We start from the raw sequence: 27005 nt of genomic DNA, 5'->3' as shown, positions 1-27005 counted from the left end.
TGCTTGCGTTGCAGCGCTGGATAAAAAGCGCTGGCGTGTCCGAGGAACTTTTTCCCGGAGTTAGCCCGGGCGACGGCCAAGTGAGCATGCCTGCACCGAGGGCGCACCTGCATGACAGTGTATGTGTTTACAGCGCTGATTGCATCGTAATAAGCTGCTTGGGGCACGCTACATCCCCTCTGCGATGCGAAGGGCATGTCCGCTAAGCAGATCCCCCGCCCGAGGCGTGCCGCGGGCAGGACACGCCGACCGTTCACCTCCGGTGCCCGCGCTGAAGGTCAGAGGACCTCCCCCGTCCGCATCGTGACGGCTCGCGGCGAGAGGAAGACGGTGTGCGTTAGCACGCCATCTTTAGAGAGGGGTCTTATTAGGCAGCTATCATGAGGAAAGTAGAGCAGCGTGGAGACTCGCCTTCCTATAAACCCTTCAAAATGAGTTTTGAACCCAAACTGAGCGGAGCAATAATGAAATTGATTTGGCTAACTTCAGTTCCCTTCTCACCAGATATTTCAAATTGGTGGCAATCCGGGATGATTCGCCGCAAAGTGCAGTAACGGGCGTTACGTCACACCTGTATGCGTGTGTGCGGACTACGCGGGACTCATTGTTCTGCAGACAGCGAATTACAGCTGTTCGCAATAGACGACCCGTGTCAGTGGCACTATCACAGGCCTGTTTTCCAGCCGACCTCATGGTTGAATCAAGTGTGTGCGTGTTCACGTGCAGACTTTTTCTCGAAATTTCAGGTCGAAATTGACTCCAGGCTCCCCGCGTTGTGAGTAGAGTTGCATTGTTGTGACATGTTAACTGCCATAACTGACTGGTGTGATAACTGATGTAACTGCTTACGCTGTCATGGTACAATGACGACATTGATCGCTTCAGCTACGCACACGGAGCTAAACACCTCATTGATCCGCGAATTACTGACGGAATTTTGCTATTTTGAAAGAACAGCGAGGCCGATTGAGTGACTACACCTGAACATGTTTTCTGCCCTGTAAAGGACAGGCCAAGATCAGCTTGTCAAAAACATAGCACAACTTTACCTTTGGCCGGTTTATGATGGCATCATGAGTTTTGTCAGTGATATCGATTTTGCCGCCTGATTTTTCCTTGCATTTACCATCGGATCAAACAGAAGCGATAATAAATCACAAATCAAATTAGGTCCAATAGGGACGACGATAGAGTCACCTCCGTCAAACGGAGGTGACGAGCACGGACATCGTCAAAACTGGAGAGCGATAACTAAATACCAGCGCAGATGAACTTGATCGGAATTCCTAGTGCGCGAATGTGCCCCCCCCCCCCTGGTGTTTGTGCATTAGTGCAAGGCATGCGGAAGTTCATTGGCGATCCATGAATGCAGCGCACGCCATGACAAGTGGTGTTCTCATGAGTGGTTAACTCCATGAACGCCTATTCCACTGACAGCAGTCCAGCCCATTGATAGAAACGCAGGCGTTGTGATCAGCGTGTTGGCTTGGGACCTCTAGTCAGTATTGAGGTGCGTGCTTCGAAGCATGATCCCATCAGCAGATGCTAGCTATGAGCCGCCCAGCCTCGGCAGGCACCGCACCTGCTGTGCGTGGATGTTTTGTGGTTGGGCGACCAGGCTCCCGTCCTTTTGAGGCTGGATTTAGTTATGCTCCTTTCGGAGCCGTCTAATCCTTCCAGCCGTTCCAATGCGCATGCCTGCATTAAAAGCACGCCGTCTGGTGATCGTCATCAATGCCTGCAAAGTTGCGACAGAAGGTGTCGCGTCAAGCATCAGGTATTAACCAGATCCCGTTGATGTGCTAGCTCTGGACATTGCCCAATGACCCTGGTAAAATTCTCTTGAAAATGCATCGGCACTGACCAGCACATGCTGCTTACTGCTGAAAAACTAATGTATCGCATGACCCGGCAGACTGAAGTTCAATTGCGCATTTCACATTCCCTGTCGCGCTTGCCGGAGGTTTGCAACGCCTTTGCCGTGGTCCCCAGCTGTTGCGTGTAATGACAACCGTGTCAACAATCGCTGCTGACAATGAGTTATAATGCTGTCTGTGCACTGACCCGGATCAGTCCTTGACAGACAGCTGACTACTGCGCATGGCGTGCTTATTGAACCGACCTGTCTAGTAGCGCTAGATGGGCATTTGTTTTCTGGACCATGACCGGTGATGCAGTTCCGTCACTGCGCAGTGTACGCATCGTCGCGCCCGCCCCAGCCCTAGATCATTACAGGTTTCAAACCACCACCTTCGAGCGTCCCTGTGGCTTGCACAACGTCAGAGCGTCCATTTTCACTCCTCTTTCGGATCTACAGGTGGAGTCGCCCAGAGAGCCTTCGTTATGTCTCGTACACGTCCAGGCATTCTCAATAAACTTGTCAAATGTTTATTATTTCTAAAATATTGGACACCATCAACACTTCGATGCGCCGCACACGATAAAACGCACGCGTCCCGTACGGGTGGCGCCATTACACTTTCCATAGAAGGCGAGACCGTACGTCCGCCAAATAGCCTACATGGATCTGACTAGCATGGTAAGCTAAAATGGAACACACTCACTCACGCGCATATCACGGCCATATTGCAGCTCACTGAAACTGACTTACACATTTGACAGCGAGCAGAGGTGCCACGTGGCTTCTCTGCGCGCCCAACAACAAACTCAGCATACCCTGATTAGTACGGAAGAGTCCACAGCGAGAAACACAATCAATAAGTTACACAATAACACTTAATCAATGACGATGGAAATAAGTTATGACGGCAGAGCGACGCGAGCGGGCGTTCGCCCTCAGTGCCTGCGCGGGCTGGCGCGGGTCGAGGCGGCGGCGGGTGCGCGCGCCGCGGGCGCCGGCGCCACCGCCTTCCCCATGAAGAGCGCCTTGGCGCGACCGACAGCTCCCGTACACACGTTCTCCCAGGGTCGCACTGGCTCGACGTTGAAGTCGTGCTCGTTGAAGCAGTCCCAGACGCGGTCGGTGAGCTGCGCCACGGACAGCCGCCGGTAGGAGAACTCGGTCTCCTCCCAGGACATGTCGCTCGTGCGGTCGCTGCTGGCCTCGGACGTGACGTCACTCACTTCGTCCTCAGCCGGGCTGGGCGTCAGCGCGTGCAACGTGACCTCCGTCGCGTTCAGCGGGTGGAGCGTGACCTCGGGCGGCGCCAGCGCGTGCAGCGTGACCTGCGTGACCTCTGGAGGGGTCAGCGGCCGCAGCGCGACCTCGGCCGGGGTCAGCTGGCGCACTCCGACCTCGGTGGACGGCGACGGCGGCTCGTTGTCGACGGGCGGCCGCGGCTCGGTCGGAAGCGCATTCTCGATTGTGTAGGCGCCGGTGATGGCGCCAGTGCGGCCGACGCGCACCGGCTCGAGGTTGCCGTTGTCGATGAGGCACGCCGGCTGCGGCGTCGGCGTCGGCACGGTGAACGGCAGGCTCGTCTCGTCGTCGGACGAGACCGGACTGCTGAAACCGCTGTCCTTGTCGTCGGCGCGCAGGTCGGGCACGGTCAGTGGCGCGCTCGGCGCCGCAGGGCTCGACAGCCAAGGGTGCTCCAGGCAGCTGTGAATTGTGCGTCGTCCACTGGAAAGGAACGCGGCGAGCGTTAACGACAGATTGCCGCAGCCTCACATCGCCACTAAGAGCTCCGAGCACACAAACAACGCGAGCCCAGAGCGACGGCACGTCGTGTCAGTGCGATAGCATGCGGGTAATGAGACGCCAGCAGATAGTCACTGGAGGTCGAACGGCGTCTGTTTTCTGTCGCGTCAGACAAGGGACGTTCCATTGCGGGGAGTGGTATAAGCTTCACTTAGGGCCGCCAGCATGCCGCAGGCATACCGGAGAGGGGAAGGGGAGGGGCTGGCGCTGACGTCACGCTACAAGTCGTCAATCAGGACGAGTTGGTGCCCGGGACCAGCTAACAGAAACGGCACATGCAACGGCTTCGCCTTTCCAAAGCCCTTGGACGGGATCCGAAAGCAGCACCGGTTCTTCGAGACGTCTCGTGTTTGGGAATGTATGATGCATCCTTTGGTGACACATTGTCTCATGCGTTATGCATCAGCCATGCTAGCGACGCGCGCGTCCCCATACGACGGCGAAGTATGCCACTCAGACATACCAGCAAAGCGCACCGCCTCGAACGCGGAGACGAGTCAAAGCCGTTCTGTGGCTGATCTGGATTTTGCCCGGCTCCGCGCGGCCTTGGGCGGGATGTTTTACACGGTGCCGTGTTTGGTGCGTGGGCCCGCCGTGTTCGCCTCAGTCGGGCCGGCCTCAGTCCGTCGGCGCGCCAGGCTCGCCGCGGGTGTTTTTAGCGCGGCGCCTGCTGTCCCCCGAGACGGTGCGTTCCACGCCACGTCATCAGCGATAACCGCAAATGGCGCACGGCTCATGGGTAAAAGATACGGCCTGCGCCAAATATGGCGCAGCTGGCTCCAGCCTGGCGGCGAGCCGACGGCTTAGCATCAGCTTTTGGAGGCGGTCGGCGGCCAACGGCGGGCGGTTTTTAACTGCGGCCAACATGGCACGCTGAACAAAGGTGCTGGCGAGCGGGGCCCCCGCGGTCACGCGTCCGTCCACGCGCCACCGCTGGCACCTGGACACAGCGGCGGTCCGGGCGTTGGGTACTGGGGCCGGAGCAATAACCGAGGCCAGCTAGAGAATGGTGAGGACAAGGCAGACCTGCTGCTGGCACGACCCAGCCCGACTGCTGCCAGCGTTTCCGAATCGCTGGGACAGAGAGGGAAGTGATACCGTAAGCAGCCAGACTTCTGCTCATCGTCACGCGCGGCTTACATGTAAACAAGCCGCCTAAAGCGCGTTTGATGTATCGGTCGGCGAGGGTTGCCGGGCGCGGGCGGCCCACAAGCGGTCAGCCCCGGACCTGGTCAATGTCATGCATCAGGACAGTCGGGCAGGCCGCTTTTGCAAGCGGCGCTATCGGTCGACGGCGCCGGCGCGCGTCCTCGCCGCATGACAAACCACTGAACCCCCCCCCTCCCCCCCGGTCGCCAGGCGGAGCAGGACCGGCCGTGCTGGGGGGACGGATCACGACAGGTTCACAGGCCCGCGTAAGCCGCTGAGTCATGAGCTCACGACGGCTGGGCACGCCGGCACGGCCGGCTCGTCCATGGCCGGTGGCTGCGTCTCCATGGCGGCCGCCGACGTCTCCAGCTGAGGCTAATTGGGTCAGGGTGGTAGCTGGGCCGCCGCGTGGGTGGTGTGCCTGCGGGCCGCTCGTCACACGCGGTAGCTACCTCGGGTTTTTGACGAGCAGGCCCGAGATGAAGTTCTTGGCTGTGTCGCTGATGTCGATAAACAGGTCGTCGGGAAAATCGACCTCCTCTGAAGTGATGTTGCAGTAGGTCTCCTGGACGGTGGAGCCGGTGAACGGGGAATAGCCGGTCAGCAGGGCGTAGGTCAGCACGCCGATCGACCTGGGGAGGCGGAAACACGGGTCAACGAGGGTCAAACACGGGTCAAACACGGGTCAACGAGGGCCCACCAGCCAAAGCACGGCCGCCACTGCAGGCGGAGAACACGCCTCAAATGCTTTGCCGTACTGACACAACTCAGTGACAACTCAGGCCGTTACTGGCCTTAAACATCCGACCACTAATCAACAATGCATTAGAGAATTGAGGCCCAAATCAACCTCGATCCAGAACCCTGATTCGCCGGCCACCCCGGATCCGTCGCCTCCCCCGCGGCTCTGTGCCTCTCGCGGTGGCGGCGTTCCCGGCGCAGCTTTGGCCGGCGGGCCGTATCGGGAGGCGGCGGCCCGGCCGCCTTGTTTTGGCCGCGCCGGCGCCGGCTCGGATGGCGGCCGGCGCGGACGTGGGCCTATTGTGTGCGCCGCGTCTGGCCGCGGCGCCGGCCGCCGCCGACATAAATTACCGCCCGCATTCTGGCATATTGTGTTACGCGCAGAGAAAGCGGCGGCGCGGCCGGCCGGGCGCATTGTGCCGCGGAGGCGCGCACGGCGACCGCCGCGGCCGGCCCGATCTCACCCGTGATGCATCGGCGTCCGGGTGCGGCGGGATCGCACGCACGCGGACTGGTCACGGGTCAGCACGCGCCCGCGCCCGCCGCGCCGGCCTCGTTCCGGGTGGGCGCCGGGGTCGGGGAGGGCGCCGGCTGCCCGGCCGGGTTCGGCGCCGCCTCGGCGACAGTGTCGGGGACCGGGGTCGGCTAGCGGGTCTAGTGCCGCGACAGAGTCGGGACAAAGCACCTCGGCGGGTGTGAATGAGCTGATCTGTGGCGGCGCAGCGGAGGAGGAGCGCTGGACGGCGGCAGCTGGGCGCCGGGGTCGTCCCTCGACCCGACCAGGGCGCCCCGGCCGGCCCGGCCGACCGTGCAGCGGCCCGTGACTCAGCCGCGGCTGCGGCCGCCGCCGCCGCCGCCGCTGGCGTGTTTATACAGCGCCGCCGAGAATGCCGGGAGGGGAGCGGCAGCAGCTGACGTCCCCCCCCCCCGCCCCGGCTCCCTCCCGCCCCCGCCCCCTCCCCTGCCGAGACGCCGACCGGAAGAGGTCGGCCGCCGCGCCGCGCCCCGAGGCTGTTGTGCCGTCACCGTCGCTACTCACCACATGTCGGTGGCCAGTGACAGCGGCTCATAGTTGAGGATCTCCGGCGCTGAAAGACGAGCAGCAGATGTAGACGGATGCACGGAAATAAATCGCGCGCCGTCGGCGGCCGGCGCCAGAGCGGCGCCGCGAGTTCGATGATTGGCCGCGTGAGCGCACGTGGAATGTGCGCCGGTCGCTGGCGCGCGGCCTTGCCGGCCCGTCACCCATTGCGCCATCGTGAACGAATGGGGCGCCGGGGTGGCGCCCGCCGCCGCAACGAGCCGCTCATTTAAATACACTCACAAAGGGTTGCAGCGGGACCTTCGCACGCGCCGGACGGCGCCGATCAGTTCGTGCAATGCCAGTGGCACGAGGAAGCAGCGCGGCCAGACTCAGCATCAGCTGTGATGATGGGCTGGCGAGGGCCAGCCACACACAGCAGGGCCATGGGCGCATGCACAATTCAAGCGCACGCTTTCAGCCACAGAAACCGGTTTCGCAAACAATTGCGCATTCTGACCGTCCGCCCGTGAATCGGCTGGAATGACTCCACGGTCGGCCCGGTGGCAGCACCAGGGGTGGCCCACGCCGCGGCCGCGGTCGCGCTGTGGTCTCGACTTACCCATGTAGTCTGCCGTGCCCATGATCTCGCGCAGCTCGCCGGCGCCGTACACCTGGCGCGATATGCCGAAGTCGCAGAGCTTCACGTCGCAGGAGGGGAACGGCCCGGTGAGCAGCAGGTTCTGGGGCTGGAACAGGCAGAGCCGCCGTCAGCCGGCGCCGTCTAGCGCGGTCTCCATTCCCGATCACAAAGCCGGCGACGAGCCATGTCAGAGCGTGCTGTGCGCTCCAGCGATCGCCGCTTAAGAAGGCAGACAGAGAAGTCTATCCTCCTTCTATTGCTACGCTCGTTTTGGAGGGTCACCGACATCGGCTGTTTCAAATTGATCTGGTTATGCCGATAGCTATGTTTTGTAATGAAAAATATTCCTGGATACTAATTTATCAATGTGATCTGGAAATGTCACTGGCTCGGATTTAGTGATAAGTTTTATTCCCCATATGTAGAAGCCACAAGCATGCGGGGAAACCAAACGGGTCGACATATCTGGAAAGAAGCAGAATGATAGGACTTTCGTCAGCTTCTCGCGGAACGAGCGAAGCGACAGCTACCAAAACATTCCTAGGGAGTTTAACTTGCGTAACACCCGAAAACGTAAGACCGCGTGTGATTTCCAGATGTGAAAAACCGGCCACAGAGGCCAGGTTCTGAAAGCAAACTACAACTAAGGTGATTTTAAGTCGCTTCGAAAGGACGCATGGGCATGGAACACGACGCATTGGCGCTGATTTCTACACCAGTGAGGAACAACGCGAGTAGGTGAAAAACTAATTGCATTTTGTACACAAATGACAAGCGAATTTCAAACATAAAAAGCGGTTCAAATTCTGGTGAAATATAAACGGATTGCCTCCATTCCCGTTAGCCTTGACACTGCCGTTGAGCCAGCCAACGCCTTCAACGAGTTAGAGATTTTTGGTTAGATGCGTAACAACCTCAGATTAGCGCTGCGTAGGTGATCGTCGAGGTGGCCTACTGATAAGGGGAAGTTTACCAGTGTCACAGGACGTGGAGTTTTGTGCATCTATTGTCTGTTTTCCCAGGGTGCGGTCGGGTCCCGTCTGTCCCCTCAGCGCAGCGGAACCAGCGCATCGCCCCACGTGCGGCGGAGCCTAATGCGCCTTCGAAAGACAGTGAAACGCAGAACGTCCCATCCTGGAACAGTGGAGCCCAGCACGTCCCATCTGGGTACAATGAATCCCAGCACGCCTGCCCGGGCCAGCACAGCTCGTCGGCGAACAGTGAAGTCCGGTCGGCCAGCTGTTGAGAGGGTGGACGCTGCGCCAACTTTCCCCGCCGAGACGGCACTGGGGTTTCACTTTCCAGGGGCCATCATCGGCGGCGAGTCGTCTGCGGTGGCCCCGGCCGGCCACCGCAGACGACTCGGCCCAGTCAGCTGATGATCGCTGCTAGCCACGTCGGCGGGCTTTCGCCGCAGCTAGTTCCCCGGCGCCGGCGCCTGGCGGCAAAACTCAGGCGCCGATAGAACAGGTGTGGCAGCGGCGCCGCCGCGCCAGGACCAGTATGGTTGTATGTTCACCATGCGAGGGGAGGGGAGTATGCTCGTACAATTAGCGGGGTCCCGTGTGCAGCTTTAGGGAACGCGTCTGCCTGTTAAATAAGGTGCGGTGGATGGAATCGAACGACACTTCGGAGCAAGACGTGACCCGAGACAAATACTCACGCAGTGAAACGGGGAGGGAAAGAGTGAATGACTGGAGAGAAAAGGACAGATAATTAAAGGTCACATTAAGGAGGAAGGCTGCATTTCTGGGCCAGTTTCTCCCGTCCACTCGAACAAGCCCGGATCTCAAGTCCACCCCACCCCACGCAAGCCACTGGGCTCGGTCACAGATCGAGTGCCACTTGATCCCCTTCTGCGACCCGGCCGCCAGCTGTGAAGCACCGCCCCCGAGCCAGGCCGTCCTTGGGAGGTCAGCGTGGAGCCCGGTGGCCGGCCGCGCTCCCGATGGCGGGACAAGGGTCGGAGCAGCTGCCGTCACGGCCCGGCAGGTCCGGCCGGCGACCTTGGCGGCGCGTGACCAGCTCGTCGTGGCCGATGACGCGGCAGACGCCGCTCCGCGCGGGCGGGCGCGACGGCGAGGGCAGGGGCGGCCGGCGCAACCGACTGCGACCCGCGCGTGAGGAGCGCTGAGTCCGTCCACGAGAGGATGCGGAGGGAGGGGGAGGGGCTCGGCTCCCGCGGCTTCCCGTCTGCACGACGGTAGCTGCAGTCGCCCTAAAGGGGTCCGCCCTAGTCCTGCCTGACGGCGGAGGGGGGTCCCGCCCACGCCGGTGGCTGATGTTGACCTGCAGCCGTAGGGAGGGACCCACCCTAGTCCTGTCAGAAGGGGGGGGGGGGCACCGCCCACGTGGGTGGCTGATGTTGACCGAGGGGACAGGGATGGGCAGGAATGCACCACCAGTTATCCGATACAACGGTCATGTGATTCCAGACATGCACACAACACTGTATGTACCGACCCCGATTGGAGTGGATGCACAGGTATCTGGCATCCACTTGTCCAATGTGGAGAAACCTGCAGCTGCACAGCCTCGTTGACTATGGATTATCGGGTCCAAGCCTTCGACTAAAGCGTATTGACAAAGATAATTTCCGAGGTCGGTCACCAAGTCCAAGCATTTTATCATGAGTTTGCATTTACATATACATGGAACAGACCCCAATCTTAAAGTAGCTTCTCGTTTGTCTCGATCCCAATCATGTCTGGCGACAAACAGTAACGAATTCCGCGACGGCTGGGAATTCGCGTGCACCAGGTAACGTCGCTATCACATGCACGTTCAGAAATCTCCATCGGTTTTGTTTGCGATCGGTTCCGATAAGATTTAAGTTTGCGTTGCTGCGTCATCTCTCGTTGGCTCAGCGCGCTTGGCGCATGACTAGTGCACCAGTGAGGTGCATGAGGTGGCGAGGAAGGCTCTTAAGCAAGAGCTAAGTACCGGCTTTTACCTTGATATCAAGGTGAGCAATGTTGTTATCGTGCAGCTGGTGCAGTCCTTCCAGTATCTGTCGCATTAATCTGATAACTTGGTCTTCTCTGATAAAGTCCTCCACATCCAGAAGTGTCTGCATCTCGCCTCCCGTGGCTCTGCGGAGACAAAACAACACTACATCAGATGTTGTCTCTCGGTACGCGTGGGTGACGCAGGCATCGACGTCACTATATTTTCATGGAAAATAGGCTGGACCCAGACGGCGGAAGGGTGGATGGCAGGCGGGAAAAAAACACGGAAAAACGCAAGCACAAAGCTCGTAATGCATGAAGTTAAACTTCGTCCCAACTGACATCTGTCCACGCTGGTCCACAATCTAGAAGCGACAAGCAGGCCGACCGGCAGACACGCAGGCGATTCGATGGACGCACAGTGGGTGTGTACGACACGGGATTCCCAGACAGCCACCGGACAGCACTCAAGACAGCCACCAGACGGAGATCAGACAGGCACTGGACAGTGCTCAGACAGCCACAAGACGGAGCTCAGACAGCCACCGGACAGCGCTCAGACAGCTACCAGACGGAGCTCAAACAGAGCGCCGGTGCGCCGCGCCGGGTCTGGTCGGGCTCGTCTCGCCCGGCGGCGCCCCGCCGGGATAACGGTGCCCGGTGGCCGCTGCCGCCTCGCCTGTTGCAGGCCCGGCCGTCGGTTCATGACCCAGAACTGTCGAACGGGCGGCAGCTGCGGCGGCGGCGGCGGCGGCGGCGCTCGCGGTCATTAGCTCCTCATTGCAGCTGCAGGTTGCGGCGCGGCTGGCGCGCGCACGCGGGTCGTGGTAATCGGGCTAACGCCTTCTGAGTGCCGGCGATCAACAGTGCGCGGAGCGAGTGGAGGCCGGCTGGAGCCGCTTCACGGAGCAGGGGACCGTGCGGAGGAGAGACGTATTGAGGCCAACAGACGGCAGTTGATCCTTTGCGAGGCAGGCGTGTCGCCCATCTTCCGGGTTTCATGACGATCTCTCTAAGCTGCTGGCAATGTAACGCGTGTTTGTCAATGTGGCAAGTTCGCCATTCAGTCAATTTCCTTTTGCGTCCTTTGCACATTTCCTGGCAGAATGCATCATCTTTCTGCTTCTACCAGCGATCCGGAGGCTGGGCCTGCGCCAACGCTCACAGGGCAGCGGCGACCGTCCGAGCGTGTCGAGCCCGAGCCGCCGACCCAATCAGTTCACGGCTAATTAGCTGCCGGTCCGGCTACCGCAAACAACACACCGTTAGCCGGGCCCCGGCCGGCTGCCGAACAGACGCCGATAACGCGGCTGCACGCGGCTCCGACGACCGCCGCCCGGCCGCGGCACGCCGGGTCCCCTCACGCTGCCCCGACGGCCGCCCGGCCCGGCGACGAACACCGCGCTGCAAAAGTCTGCCGTGTGTGTGGGCTCCAGGCGAGGCTCTTGCGGTCAGTTTCACTGGGAGGCGCTCGCCTCCTCGGAGTATCAGGTGTTGGCCGCGGCCGAGCTTCCCGGGCTTGGACGGACGATCGCGGGAAACTCTGATGTCGCTCCGAGCGTTCTGAGGCAAGTGGCATGACGCCGGCTGGCGACAGCCCTTAGAGGATGCCAGCAGGAAGACAAGGGCATGCAAGCCAGTGAGTCTTCCCGATCTCTTGCGGCGAATTAACCTCCCGTTTTGTATGCCAATATCGGCGCTTACCTTGCTGCTGACATTCACCTACATTCCAAGGCTCGAAATGTAGCGACCTCAACGACAATTATGAAGAACAATGGCCTAGCGAACGGGCTTTTACCGGGAACTATCCGGAACCTTTATCTACAAACCGTGCAATCAAGATAGCTGTTCCGGCCTTTGAGTTTGAAAAAGCTGCAGCGAAAGAGTAGATTTACAGATAGGTGAATGACCCAGTCTAGCCGTTCTCGATGATCACAGCCGCCAGCGGGCCGAGGGAGGGCTCCAGGCCCGGCGCCGGCTTCGGGGCGCGGTCCTCCCGCCGAGCCGCCCTTCCACTCGTCCTGCCCGCGGTCCCGTCCTCCCCGGCGGCGCCGCATTCCCGGCAGGTTAACAAGGCCGAGTCACGGGCGTCCGGTTCCCAGGCAGCGTGCGGCGCCGCTGCACGGCTGCCGACCGCCTGGCATTCCGGCGCGCCAGGTCAACGGCTGCACCGCGGCCACAGGACGTGCCCCGACCGCCGGCCTGGCCGCGCGCCTCCGCCGGCCGTCGGCGCGGCGCAGCACGGCACGGCACGAGGCGCACGGCACGGCACGAGGCGCACGGCAGTCTCAGGCATGTGCAAAGCGCAGACTCAGGACGGGAAAGGTCAAACACTTCCATGGAGCATCAGACGCGGGCCCAGTCAAAAACCTCACAGCATAAGATCGCGGCGCTCCGCCGATGCCTCCACCGCACAGCCTACAGGACGGTTAAGGCACACTACTAACACGTTCACAGCACGGTGCGACACGTCCGCGACGAATCTGAACGACGTGCCAGGCGCCGGCATGACACCGCGTCCCTGCACGGTCGTCACACAGCTCGGGTCGGGGTTTCGTCCGGTCATGGCGCATTTTCAGAGGGTGTCCCAGAACCCGGGGAGGCCGAGATTACAGCGACACCAACCGCATAGGAAAGCACTGTACTCACAGTTCCAGAACGAGTATGATTTCCGTGTTGGTCTCATAGACTTCGTGCAGCTGGACGATGCGGTTGCAGTCGGCGAAGGTGTCCAGAACGGCGATCTCGTGGTAGATATCTGTGAGCCGCCTCCTCTTGCGCAGAACCTTGGCGGCGAATCTTTGTCCTGTCAGTTTGTGTGTGCATTTGCGGACGGAGGCAAACTGGCCCCTGGAACGGCAGATAAACTCGGATTATTTCGTGAAATGTGCCACTCATCCCGATGACAAACTGGAGACACCATTTCGCCCGTGCATAAATAAATTAATGTTTATTCGGCTTGATTAATCGATTGAGTTTGCAAGTTCACCGAGACGACCAGTGCCGCACCCAGCCGCGAACTGTGAATCAGCAGGGAGCGGGATGACTGAATAGCCGATCGGCCACACCCCTCGGCGCTGCAGCCGACTGACTGGAGCTGCCCAGACGACCGTGTCAAGGACGAGAGCGAGCCTTGTGTCGGCCCGGCCAACCACTTTGGCGGCAACCCCGGCGGCGGTGGGACGGATGCTCCCGGCGCCAAGTGACGGATGGCGCCGCGTAACGCTGTGACGACGACCGGCGCCACTCGTATGGGAGAGTCATGACCGACAACGGACCATGCGACGACGCGACAGCAGCCGCCACCTCCATTACGGAGGTCACATGTCTGCCACGTGACAGCCGGCTGCTGGCAGCGGCGCGGCGGTGACCAGCGTCACTATTACGGGTACGACACGCCAACCGTGACGGATGGTCCCTCGCGGCAGCGTGACAGTGACCAGCGACACTATTACGGCAGCGACATGGCGCCTGAGACGCCTCCGCCGGGCGGCGCCGGGCGGCGCGTGCCAACACGGCTGCCTGTCGGCGGCGCACCGAGCTCCGATCCATTGCATGGACCGTGTCGCCGGGCGCCGCCGTCGGCCGGGCGCCGCCGCCACACTGGAATTCGCCCGTCAGCAGCGGTGTCGCCGATGGCGAGGCGCCGCCGGTCGGTCAGGTGGGGCCGGCCGGCATGCCGTCAGAGGTGCAGTGCGGCAGTGGCGGGACAATCGCCGGATGGTGTGAGTTCTGCCCGCACCCGCGGCTGCGCAGATACCTCGGCAGATGGCGAAAGCGTGGCCGACCGGCCGGCACGACGAGCGTGGTGTGGGGCCCACGTTAGCGCGGTAGTGGGGCTCACGTTAGCGCGATCTCTGCGATGGCGTGGGGCTCACGTTAGCGCGATCTCCGCGATGGCGTGGGGCTCACGTTAGCGCGGTCTCCGCGATGGTGTGGGGCTCGCGTTAGCGCGGCCCCCGCGCTAAAACGCGGAGCCACTGCGGAGCCGAGCGGTCGCCGGTCGAACGCCGGCTGCCGGTGCACGTCTGCAGACACTGGGCAAACTGATACCAGCCATGCCTCTTCAGTCGGCTACGAGCTAAGCAATCGAAACACACCCTTCAACCGTCCACCAAAACCGACAGCCATCTGCCCTGCCGCGGCGTCCGTCCTATCGCCGGCGTCGTGCAAACAGGACGCGGCCTTGGCTGGGGAGCAGCTACGAAAAACGCGCAATCAAACGGCAGGGAAAAACGGCACAGCTATCGCGGACGAGAGCGACAGCATATTTGCGAAGACAGCGTTGTCGAACCGTCGCAGTTGCGGCGCTAGCCGGGCGGCGGCGGGCGCCGCGGGTCGAGAGGTCGTGCCGGCCGCCGCGTTCGGGTGCTGTGGCCCCGATCCTGACAATGCGAGCCGGGAGGGCGGGTCGGGTCAGCGCAGGGCGCGCGGCCGGCCGCACGAAAGCGACCTACTAACGCGCCGGCACTGTGTAAATAGCGACGGCGGCAGGCTGCGGCCGGATGTGTCGCGGCTTCGCGAGCGGCAGCAGAGTGGGTGGCGCGCGCCGGCGCCGGCGCAGCCCCGCCGGCCGGGCCTGATTCCACCAGCCGCCGCCGCCGGCTCCGCTCCGGGCCTCCGTCCGCCGCACGCGCCTGACAACCGGCGAAACCCTGCGGTGGCTGAAGGAGGCACTAAACCCGCCGCTCAGCCCGGAGGTGGCCTCTTCTGTCGCGGCGTGGGCGAGAGAAATGAAATCGGAGGAAGGCGTGCGGACGACGGAACCGTGCCGGAGCACGGCGAGGTTAACTTTCCATCGGCTCTGCCGCCGAGCGCACCGTTAATCCAGTTTGAGCCAGGGAGGCGGCGTCGGGTGCTTTTTGCTCTGCTCGGGCACCGGTCATATTTCCAGTTGACCCGAGCGTGGAGGGTTAACTCACGCCGAGCCCAAAAAACGCCGACCAGCAGCGGCGGCGTGCACGTCTCGGCGGTCATGGGAGCCTCCGCTAACGGACCTGGTGGCGGCGCGCCGCGGCGCCGGTGACGCCGCGACGGCGGCCGGCGGCGCCGGTCCCGGCGCTGGTGGTGGCGGTTCCTCGCAAACGCAGCTGACAGGACTGCGACGACGGTGGCGGCGCCGCCCGGCTGTTCTCCGGTATTGCGAGACGGACGTCAAGCGCTGACGATGTCCGGGAATGCGGCGGGCACCGCGCGCTCGTGCCCCCACCCCGACAAGAGCTGACAGCGATGTCAGGGGGCGAGGCGGACACCGCGCGCCCGTTGCGAAAGCCCGGCTTCGCCCGCGCAATGGCACCGACAAAAACAGCGTGTGTGTCTGCGGTAGCGAGCACTGTCTTCCGGCGGATTGGCAAATGACTTACAAAAACGGGGACTGGCGTCGGCGGCGGCACCGGCCGACCCGCCTGGACCTCCCGGAGCCGGCGCGTCAGATCGGAGGGCGATCCATCAAGGCGCGACACGCCCGGAGCTGCGGCGCCTCGGCTGGCGCCCGCGCGTTTGATACTGCTCCGATTACCGCAGCGGGAAGTGGCGCCCTTCCGACCGGCGCGTCCTCGCCCCTGCCAGCGCCGGCGGCCCGGCCGTCGACGAGGCCTGCTGCGGCAGGCGGCCGCCAGCTCAGTTTTGCCGCTCCTCTTCCGGCGGATGGGAGCGGAACGCGCCGGGCACAGAGCTGACAAAGTCTGTCGATGCCTTAGCGATCGTTGAAAAAAAAGCTCACGCGAAAGAACTTTTGCATGGCGTCAGAGAAAAATCAAAGGAATAGAGTTTGACGCTAACAGAATGTTTATGCCCGCCTTTGCTTTGAATCTCGCTGGAAAATGAACACAGACAGGATAATAATGCATATTGCGCGATAATCGGCCTACGTTCCCCGGCTGCAAACCCGAGGCTGTGCCACCCGGATTGGCAGGCTAGCGTGCTGCCTCCCCACGCTCGGCGCCGGCCCCCCGCGCGGGGCGCGTAGGAGGCCGCCGCGGGCTGAAGGGCGGAGGGCCGCGCGGGCGCCGCGCTGTCAGGCTCGAGTCCCGATCAAGGGCGGGCGGTCACGGCACCCCGACCGACCCCGGCCGACACCGGAGACCCGCGGCTGCGAGCGCGCCGCCCTACACTACGCTCGACAGCGGGCGGTGGCTGGGGGCTGACCGGCTCGGGGCCGGGCTGCCGCTTCCCGGCGTTTGTCTGCGGGCTCGGCTCGGCACCCGACCGTCCCGCGTGACTTCCACGCCGCCTCCGACCGAGCGGGTCAGGGCAGGTCGCGGTCAACGGACGGGGTGACGCCCCGCTGCAAGCACAGTCCAGACAGAGCCAATCCCTCTGTAACGACTGTCCACCAGCGCTGCGCCAGGCGGCCCGGTCCACACGACTGCCGTTGACGTGTGCCGGCGAGTGCGTGCCGAGCGCGTGCCGGCCGTCATGCTCCGTGGCCGGCAGGTGCGTGGGTGCAGCCTGTCGCGGCGGCGGGGGAGGGGCTGCCGCCTCCGTCGGCGCCGCCTGGCGGACGCGTCGCCGCCAGCCGCTGCGTGCCTTTGCAAGGCTGCCGCGCCGCGAGAGGAAGCGTAAACACGCGCCCGAACGAGCCGACGCCGCTTTCTAATCCGCTCGCAGCGGCCGCGGCCGGCGCTTCCCCGCGCCTCCCGGCGCGACCCCGGCGCGGCTCGGGCACGGCCGCCGACCAACGTCAGAAAACGCGGGCGCTATCGGAGTCAGTTCCGGCGGTGGGCTTCCCGCACGCCGTTTCCGTTCGGAGCCGGACGCGTTGCCGACGCCGGACGGATCACCACCCTCGCAGACCGGATCCTCCCCCGATAGCGTGCCGGGACCCTGACGGCCTGGGCCGGAGCCGGACAGGGCCGCGCGCGGCGGTGTCGGCCGCGGAATCCGCCGCCGCGCTCTCGGTGCACTCAGAGCGCTCCCCGCTCCCACCGACTCCCTCTCCAACTGACCCCCCACCTCAGCTGCTTCCATGTTCCCGCTGCATCCCGCTCCAACTGACTCCCACTCTGCCGCCCGCTGATCACTCCCGCCGACCGAGCTCCCGTGTGGGCTGCTCGGGAGCTCGGTCGCTGGTCGGAACCGGAGCTCGTCAGGTCCCGCCGTCCTCGCCCCGCGGCCGCCCGCTACGGCTCGCGGCCACCAGCGCCCGAGGCCCAGCCGCCGCCCACAAACTGTGCACAATCGGCGCATTGATGCATTGCCGCAATTAAATTCGCCGCGGCGGGATGCGGGCGAGCGACAATCAGCGTCAATGGCACAACTGGGTCAGCGCGGGCGGGCGGCCGAGCGGCCGGGCCGGGTCGGGCGCGGCACCCAGCTACCACGCGAGTCGGGCCCACAGCGTCGACAGCTGACCCCGAAAAAGTGAAACTCGGCAGTTATTACGCATTACTCAGCATTAGCATGAGATTGGTGGGAGGCGGCGTCAATAAAGGTAAATCATGTCCACGCGCAATGGTACACAAAACAGCCAGCGGCTTATATCGGCCCGGCTCGGCTCGTGCTCGGCTCGGCTCGGCTCGGCTCGGCTCGGCTCGGCTCGGCTCGGCTCGGCTCGGCTCGGCTCGGCTCGGCTTAGCTTGGCATGGCCCGGCATGGCCCGGCTCGGCTCGGCTCGGCTCGGCTCGACTCAGCTCGGCTCGGCTCGGCATGGCTCGGCTTAGCTCGGCATGGCCCGGCATGGCCCGGCCCGGCATGGCCCGGCTCGGCTCGTCTCAGTTCGGCTCGGCTCAGCTCGGCATGGCTCGGCTTAGCTCGGCATGGCCCGGCATGGCCCGGTCCGGCTCGGCTCGGCTCGGCATGGCCCGGTTCGGCTCAGCTGTATACCGTGTCGGCGGACCGGCACGACGCCTTTGAGTGCTGCTTTGCATCGGCGGCCCGGTAGCCGGACGACCGGGATAACCAGAGATGGAACACGGTGAATGCTAGCGCTCTTGACAGGTCGCTGACTGTCACACGGACACGACACAGCGTGCAGATGGGAAAACACTCGTCACCGTCCTCGAAGACGAGGCAGAAGGTCACATGTGAGTGATCGTCTTCCATCATCTCCCGGACAACACCGCAATGCAGGCGGTCAACTACGCACTTCGCGACGCCAACAGAGCCGGACAAAATGGTACCGCAGACTCGTGAATCGACAAGAAGGCTTCACCGGCGTCCGGCAGCGCTCCAAAACTGGTTTTGGTCACATCCAAAACAACACATATCCTGAAGGTTGGCGCCGATCTGGCGGGTCGCAGGCACGCCGGCAGTCTCGTTGTCCGGTTCGCGCTCAGGCAGTGCGCGAAGGAGGGGGGGGGGGGGGGGAGCGGTTGGCTGGCTGCCAGCCGTGCTGCCGGTGACTCAGCGACACCGTGCAGCGGTTGGTGTCACCCGCCCACCCGCCGCCGCCGCCGCCGGCTGGCACACCTGTTGGCCGGCCAGCTCCGTGGACGCCCCCGCCGCCGGCCAGCCGCTGTCACGGGCAGGCAGGCGGTCGCGGAGGCGCACTCAGGCTAGCCAAGAATTGGCCGACTCGCCCGTCAAGTGAACGTACAGTGCAAGGCCAGACGACGGCCCGGTGCCCTGGGTGCAGAGGGTCCGTCCAACCGCTCCGTGACGCCCTGCCAGCGCCACGAGCCTCATGGCCCGCATGCCTCCGTCCCTGACGGCGGCCCTGCACCGCGCCCACCTGCGAACTGGCGGCGCCCCTGCCGGCCGCTCGTGACCTCTGTGACCCCGTTGCTGGCCGGCCGGCCGGCCGCCGGCAGACGGCACAGCTGTGCGGTCTCCAGACGGCTGATGGCGCGATACGGGCGGTAATGGCGGCCGCCCATCCCGGCCGGCTCGTCTCAGCGCCGACCGCCCGTGGAGACGGACACGGGGCCGCGCGAACAATGGGCCGTGTTTTAGTGGCCGTGAGTGCTCCGTCTACAGCGCTGGCGGCCCTTGGGAGGTCCACCTACCCGGGAGTGGCCGGCGAACGCCGCGCGCTGCGTGCTGAGGTCTGAGTCGTCGAAAGTGGCGCACGGAGCGGCAGTCGGAAGGACGAAACCGGCGCGGGGGCGGCGCAAACAGTCACCCACGCCGCCGATGAACGTAACGCCATGACGTCAGGTGACGCCGCCCTGACTGGCTTTCAGAGAAGACCTGACAGCGTGCCATAAACCCACCTCTGGAGTGATAAAGGCGGATGCCCTCTAACGTCATCTGGCGCAGCGCGATCACCGCCCGTGCAGACGCGCACACGTCCGACTCGGGGCTGGCGAGGCGGGCGGCCAGCGGCCAGACGATCTACTGACCTTGATGGGGCCGCGGCGCGCGCCGATGTGGATGTTTTGACGTCCAGCGCTGGTCAAGACGGCGGTGATCGATCGCCAGCGAGCCATCATTTGCGTAACGTGGCCGAGGAATATCGCGAGACGGCGTAGATGCGACGACCGGGCCGGATGTCGTTACGCAAGTTTCCAAACCACAATATCAGCTCGGGGCAAAATGCTGAGCCGACAAAGGAACGCGGGAATCGTTCGAAGTGTGACTCGTCGCAGATTGGGGACGCAAAAACCCCAGCTCGTTGGCCGTATATGCGACGCAGTGTCTAAGCCCCTGTCAGCTGATAAGGGAAGCAGAGGCACTTTTTCCGCCAGATAGCCGTATCAGTCGCGATAGCGCATCGACCTTGTTGTTGACTTTGCCTTCATAGATAACAACCGGAGTGCGACTTGATTTGAAACCCTGCACGAACGGCTGAACAAAAGACACAAGCATGCCTAAAGCCATGACCTCGAGCGGTGCATTTGTTTACATTACATCGATGATGTCGCATGTAACAAGCTATATGGTTCGCTAGGTATTGATGCCAAGCATGAAGACGACTTTGTGATGGTGGTTAGGTGCAGGAGTGGGCGCGGCTGCAAGTAGGGGTGGACCATGGTGCAAGTTCACTAATGACAACTACGGTCATTCGTAGAACGACACGGATTAAAGTGCAAAGGAGCCTTCAGCATGCAGGCAGACAGGGTATACGCCCATGGAAGCATTCTCCGTTCCCCGAAGGTTTGAACGACTCACCGCAACTGAAACGCGTCATGCAACCGGCCGCACGAGCATTTTCGGTCACAGTCCATATCGGTTCAGCTACGCCAAAGACTACTCTCGCCGCTCATCGGCCTGAAGCCCCCCCCCCCCCCCCCCCCCCTGCCCCGAGCCTGGCGGCCGGCCGGCTCGGCTCGGCTCGGCTCTCACGCCTGCACCGGCCCGCTCGTGACGTCACGGGTCGAGCGGCGCACGCCGCCAAAACAGGCCGGTGTGAGAGGAGGCTGCCGCGCGTGGGAGGAACACCCCTCCCCTGCCCCGTCGGCAGACTGCGTGACAAACCAGGCCCGAATACGGGCACGCTGACCTGTCGCTGGCTGGCTTAGGAAATTTCCGAGAGTCGCCCGTCCCGTCAGAAATGGCGTGCATCGTTCAAAATAGGTCAGATGGGTCGATTCCAGGACTATTTGAATGGAACTTTTACTTATGAAATTTTTACTAGAAAGGATCCCGAAAACACGACATCAAATGCATGCGCACTTCCTCATGCCCGCGCGCTGCCCGATAACGCCGGCGTTCACCTCGAGCAGAAGAGGCAACAGCTGTTGCGTCGAACCCATCGATCCCGCGCCGCGCCACTGTAAAAAAACCCGCTGCTGCGCCGCAGCTCGACCAAACCGTGCTGGTCGTGCTCGAAGCGTCCTTGCAGGGACGGGTGGGGAGGGGCGAGGGGATAGAACAATACCTCGGCGGCGCGGCCGGCAGGAGCGTTTCATAATCCGGCTGTCAGCGCGGGGACAGCGGGCGAATTGGACGCGGCCCCAGCGCAGCACTCATTAAACACCACCTCCGCCTTGAACTCATTTCGGAGCGTCACTTTTGCGTGCATCGCTGCCTAGTGTGGGAACGCTGTCGGCTGATTAATGATGGGGACTCCATCTGTTTGCGGCCTGTTTCACAACAGCGGGCGATCCACGCTTGGTCGGCCTACTGTCAATGTCAGGTGGGGGGCATCTCGCACGCCCAGCCGGCCAGAAAATTGATCCGAAATAGTTCAAGAGCAGGGCGGCGGCGGCCGACTACTGGAGGTCGACTGAGTGCGGCCGGTCATTTTCAGCGGGACCGGCATTGCGACAGTGTCGTCTCGCACCAGCTGACGGCGTCGGCGTCATTACCGTCGCGCGGCCACGACCTCGCAGCCGGCCGAGAGCACTGTGGAGGCGGCGCTCCTGAGCTGGCGGCAGGCGCCCTCCTCGACCGCTCCGCCGTCGGCCGGTGACGGCGCCCGCTCTTCCACCCAGGCGCGGCGCGAAGGCTCAGCTGCCGCGGCCTGGAGCCGGCGACACAGCGCGCGCCACTGGTGAGTGCCAGATTGCTCTCCTCAGACCCCACCTACGGCTGGCACGCCTGCCGTGGCGCGGCAGCCGGTGCCAGGACCGCCCAAGCAGCGACGACCGGAAAGGAGCTCCGAGAGCTGGTCTGATCGCCCTGACACTGCTGCAGAGGCCTGCCTCCGCCGGCCATCACGTGCACCCCGGCCGGGACGCGGCGCACCCGCTCTCCTTTTTACGTCCGAGACCGGCGAGCCGGCGGCGACCTCGACTCGGCGTGTCGCGACGGTCGGGCGACTCGCGCCGTCAGCTGCGCGCGACGCGGCGTGGCCCGGCTTAGCCTCTTTGTGAGCCTTGGGGGGGAGCAGCCGCAGGGATGGGCATTCCAGCGCGCGCCCACCCACGCGATGACATCATGCAGGCGACGCGCCGGCGCGTCCCCCTCCGGATACTGTGCGGTCGGCCGGCTGGCTGGCGGCGGTGCCAGTGGAGGCTTGGCGTCCTCAATACATGACGGAGCTCATGGGAGCGGCTGAGAAGGCATGCGGCGTGCTGGTGCGTCCACGCCCCGAACTGTTATTCTGCCCGGTTTCACAGTGATTATGTGCTGGGCTGAATGGTGATTGGGTATTCGCTAAGGTGGGCATTGTGTACCCGGTTCCGTAGTCACTTGGCGCCGACCCGGCCATGAGGCGTTCATGAAGTTCGTGCGGCTGTCTCTGATTATCCCGAGCGAGCCGCCGTTTGAACACTCGGTCAGGTCGTGGTCCTTGCTCAGCGCTCAGAGTTCCGCTAAGTCACTACAGGCGCTCATCGGAGATTTGCCAGCCCACACACTCACAGCAGGGGCAGCCGGCCCGGGCAGCCGGCCAGGGGACACGTCATCAGGAGCGACAGTGGTGGCCCGCCCTCAGCGGACACCGCACTCGCTCGCACCCCAAACCGCCGTGTGAACCCGGCACCAGAGTCTCCGGCCAGCAGGAGTTCAACGACAGCCTGGTAACGAACGGAAAATGCACGCGCCCGAGGCGGCGCAAAAATGCACGGCGAACGGTAACGCCGGACAAAAAGCCTCTGCGGGCGGCAGCTGGTGCGTGGTTTCACCGCAGCCCGGCGCAGCCGCGCGACCGTTACGCGTCGAAGTTTTCGTGGCGCCGGACGTGCAAGTCGAGAGCAATCCATGGCGTAAATATCGAGAATCGTGCCACTTCATCGGGCGACGCCCCGAAACCAGCCGGAATCACGCGACGAACTCTCAGCCGGCTCCAGGGATAGTCCGCATCGACCGGAGACGACGAATCTCGCCTTTTTCGGCGTCTGCCGCGCGTTCGATGACTCATGGACGACCCCCACCTCCGCACCTGGTCCGTTCAAACGCGCATCCCGACCCGTCCGCCAGCGGCGAGGAGTTTGTGTCGTTCCCCCAGCGCGCCAGGTCGGAGGCCGCTCGCCGCAGCACATCCTGCTCGGCCGTCTCCACACGGCGCACGTCCCGTCCGGCGGGCGGCCTTGATCGCACGAACGCGGAAGGTCACGCGGCTGCGGACGGCACCGACGTCGCCGGCCCCCGACGGCCGCGGACGCCCGCTGAGGCAGGCTGACTCGGGGCAGGGGTGACTCGGGCAGGGATGACTCGGGGCAAGCTGACTCTGGACAGGCTGACTCGGGGCAGACTGACTCGGGGGATGCTGACTCGGGACCGTGCTGGCTCGCGACCACGCTGGCTCGGGACTTGCTAAACCGGTAACGGGCCGACTCGACCCAGCTGACCGCGCCCATCTTAACTGAGTTGACAAAAATTGCGCTTTGGATGCGGAGGCCCTTCCAGTTACCACAAAGACAGACAGTGCGCTGTGTGGTGAAAGCATCAGACGCACGTCTGCTAACGTCATTCGCATTCTTGCAGCCATGCGTGTTGTTTTGACTTCGGCATCGGAATTCTCAGCCGGCGCAGAAAAACTTGGCTGACGCACATAGCGATTAGCAGCATGCGTCATTCATTGCCTTGGGTGGACAGCCAACGGCACAACAAACGGTGAGGGTTTTTCATGTGACTAACGGGCTATCCAACCAAGACCGGAGACTGCAACGCAGCCGAAGACGTCGGGACTGCAACCGCGACCAGAAACCTAACCCTCGAGATGTCCGGCAGGGCGAGCAGTCTTACGCCGCCAAAACCGGACGCCGGCGACCTTGCATACGTTGAACAGCAGAATTCACAATGACACCGTGGCGCCATGCTATTCATGACCGCTTAGTTACGCGTCCACGAACGTGTCTACATCGCTGAAGGATGCCAAGTTGGAGGCGGACACGTGTCGCAGACGCTCCGCACGGATCCCTCGGCGTGATATCTCGCCCCCTTCAGTTGGTTGTTCGCAACCAAACCATGTCGATACACTCTGCGCAGCGCGTCACGGTACTTACAATTTGCCTCGTCATCTGCCTGTTTATCTGCCTCTCCGATAGTCTGTTCGGTAGTCATTGCGGTTGCATGTTCGGTTGCATGTCCGCCTGCCTGTCCGGCTGACCATCCCACCAAGCATCTGGCTCGGCCCGGCATCCGACCGCTGCCTGATAGGTCCTCCTTTTTGGCCTACAAACAACCCCTGGGCATTCACTCATGCGGTTCTGTCACTCTCCAGCCGACAGACCAGCCACTCAGTCTTTCAGTATTTGCCTTCCTTTCTTGATTCTACCTTTTGCCCGGTTTGGCTACCAGACTAAGCCGCCATCTTGCCTGCCTGACATCTGTCTGTTTCATGATGCCCGTTTCCTTTTCTTTCCCGTCTGTCCACTCCTGCCTGGCCCCGTCTGCCCGCCTGCCCCATCTACCCCGCCTGCCCCTGTCTGTCTCTGCCTGCCGCACTTACCCAGTCTGCCCCGTCTGTTCCCGTCTGCCCCGCCTGCCCCGTCTGCCCCGTCTGCCCCGCCTGCCCCGCCTGCCCCATTTTCCCCGCCTGCCCCGCCTGCCTAGCCTGCCCACCTGCCCCGTCTACCCAGGCTGCCCCGTCTGTCCCGCCTGCCCCTCCTGCCCCGCCTCTCCCGCCTGCCCCGCCTGCTCAGCCTGCCCCGCCTGCCCAGCCTGCTGCGCTCGTGCGTGGCTCGCCCCGACCCGCCGCTCTCCGTCCAGGAAGTGACGGCGCCTCGGACGACCTTCTGGGCCGGCGGCGGCGGCACGCGCAGCCGACAACTCTGACTCAGCGACCGAGCGGCGCCGGCTGGCATCCCGCCGCGCGTGGAAACGAGCCCCCGCCGTGACCCCGTGACTGACACCGTCGGCGCCCCATCCCAGGAAGGCTGGCGCCGGCAGAGCTCGCTCGGATGGGGAACCAGCGTCGCCGCAGGGGCTCCGTTTCAGGGAGAACAGGCGCCCTCGCGGTGGACAAGTTCCTGCGCTAAAGGCCGCGACAATGTGAACTATGGGAAAGGATCCCTGTTTTGGAGGAGCTGTCAAAAAGAGAATGTCCAGCGGAGCATTCCCTGAATGCCCCGGGCTGCTGTTCCCTGCCGGGACCCATCCCAGAGCATAAACACGGGGCAGTTTATTGTTGCGCAGTGTTTTGCTCCGGACAACGGGCACCGTAAGCCCTCGCCGAATCTCCGGGGCTCCATTGTGTTCAGCCTCCTTGACCAGGCAATATTTACATTTGTGAGCGGCGGTTCAAAATAACATTCCCGACAGCGAGGAGTCGTCGAGCCCCGCCTGTCACGTACATAATGGCTTCAGATATTGGGGAATGCACGCAAGGAGTCGCAGCGTGACCTGCTTGACCTCGGGCAGATGAGAGGAAAACGACACAGAAAGCGGGACTTCTGCCTCTTCGGCTCGTCGCTTCACGGCTTCCAAACGATTTTGTTGGCGCGGGTTCGGTGACCGTCCGAGAGCAGTGAATGACTTTCGTCCGGACGAATGCTCATTGTATGTAGCTATTGCTACGAATCACTGAGGTTATCCCGCGGTAGCTGTGCCATTCAGACACAGACCATCAAAAGAGGAATGTTCGAATTACGCCGTCGTAAGACAATACAAAATTTTCATTTTTGAACAGAGGATGCTATATTTCACAACTTCTAGGCTTAGGCTCTTCTTTTAGCTGAACTTAACCCGCCGTGCAGTCAAACTAAACTAGTCTCTAGGCATAGATTAACGTAACTCAATATACAGATATAAATGAACTTATTGTTTTATGTACAAACAAACTTGACCCAACCACCATTGATCAACACCGGTCGAGCCGCTACCCAGCTGTTAACCGGTCCCGTCGGCCAGGCAGCTTTCTCCCGTCTCCTAAATGGCACCCTGCGCCAGCTGGCCAGTGGTTACTCCCCTGCCCCGTCTGGGATGGGCTTGGGCTGGAAGGAAAGCTGCTGAGACCGGTGCCAGAATCTCTCATCACTGCAGATCTGCGTTAGTTACCCGCTAGCGGCACAATCGTCGCAGTAGCTGTGACTCGGCAGCCCCTGTGGGTGCACCTTCTCCAGCCCGTCCCACGGCAGCCGGCGTCGAGCCCAAGCGGCGCGCCAGATCCGCCTTAACCCCGCATTTTTCGGGAACCTCAACTTCCGTCTCGCGCGGCTGGCCCTCACGCGGCCATCGGCACCGCCCGGCTCGCGTGACCCCGCGCCCGCCGCAGCGGCGCCCGAACACGCAGCGGTCACAATGCGGGGCGGCGCCCGCCAGGTGGATGGGCGGGCTGCAGACGGGAGGCCGGACGTTCCAGCGGTGAGACGCGGCCGACCGGTCGCGGCCGGGGCCCGGGCGGCCGGGGTCCGGGCTGGCCGCGTCAGGACCGGACCGCACGACCGGCCCCGAGCGACTCGCTGAGCACCCGGCCGGCCACCGACGCCGGCCAATGGCCGATAGGGAAGCCTTTGCCAGGCAGTGTTTCTTTCTGAGTCGACATGAACGCGTAGGCGTGGGAGCGATTTGCTGATGCGTGCGGGCGTGATCGACGCTGAACCCCTGCAAGCTCAGCTGAAATGTGGCAAAGGACGTGTCGGCAGCCTGGCCCAGAGGCCGTGCCGAACGTCAAACGCCAGGCGCCGAGCCGCTCCCGACACCTGCCACGCTCTCGCGCCAGGTCACATGAGCGTGACAGGCCACTGCCACAATGCTTCGTCCGCACAGCCGCGCGGCGACCTCCCACCCCGAGTGACCCTCCCATCCGGCACACACAGACGGCGTCCCCGGCTCGGGAGGCACTCTCACCTGGCGAACGGCACGTCCTCAACCAGGTAGACGTCGTAGATGGAGTCCGGTCGTACCAGCTGCTGAAGCCGGTCAGCGCTGGGGGTCAGCAAGCCGCCGCCGCAGGCCGCTGCCAGCAGCGCGCGGCGCGGCGCACGGCCGCACTGCACGTCGAAAACCTCGCGCATCGCCGCGCCCCTCGCGCCGCGCGCTCGTCCAGTCCTGTTCGACGCGCGCTCGCAACGTCCTCCGCAGCTCGGTCGAAGCCCGCGCTAGGAGCTCGCGCCACACGCCCACCTCACAGCG

General features: G+C 63.1%; 1 protein-coding gene across 1 annotated transcript; it reads right to left on the bottom strand.

The window, feature by feature from the left end:
* Positions 1–2372: 2372 nt before the first annotated feature.
* LOC119096321 (serine/threonine-protein kinase 17B) lies at positions 2373–27005 on the bottom strand. Its single transcript, XM_037219160.1, has 7 exons — positions 26721–27005; positions 12813–13013; positions 10169–10307; positions 7195–7321; positions 6591–6639; positions 5263–5442; positions 2373–3583 (listed from the first exon to the last, which is right to left on the bottom strand). Exons 1-7 carry the CDS (start codon positions 26885–26887, stop codon positions 2797–2799), a joined length of 1650 nt encoding a protein of 549 aa, XP_037075055.1. The 5' UTR covers positions 26888–27005; the 3' UTR covers positions 2373–2796.

The sequence above is a fragment of the Pollicipes pollicipes genome, unplaced genomic scaffold (assembly GCF_011947565.3).
Source record: "Pollicipes pollicipes isolate AB1234 unplaced genomic scaffold, Ppol_2.1 Scaffold_4295;HRSCAF=5057_pilon_pilon_pilon, whole genome shotgun sequence".
Classification (NCBI taxonomy): domain Eukaryota; kingdom Metazoa; phylum Arthropoda; class Thecostraca; order Pollicipedomorpha; family Pollicipedidae; genus Pollicipes; species Pollicipes pollicipes.
Note: the sequence above shows the minus strand (reverse complement) of the source record. Positions and strands in the feature narration are given on the sequence as shown.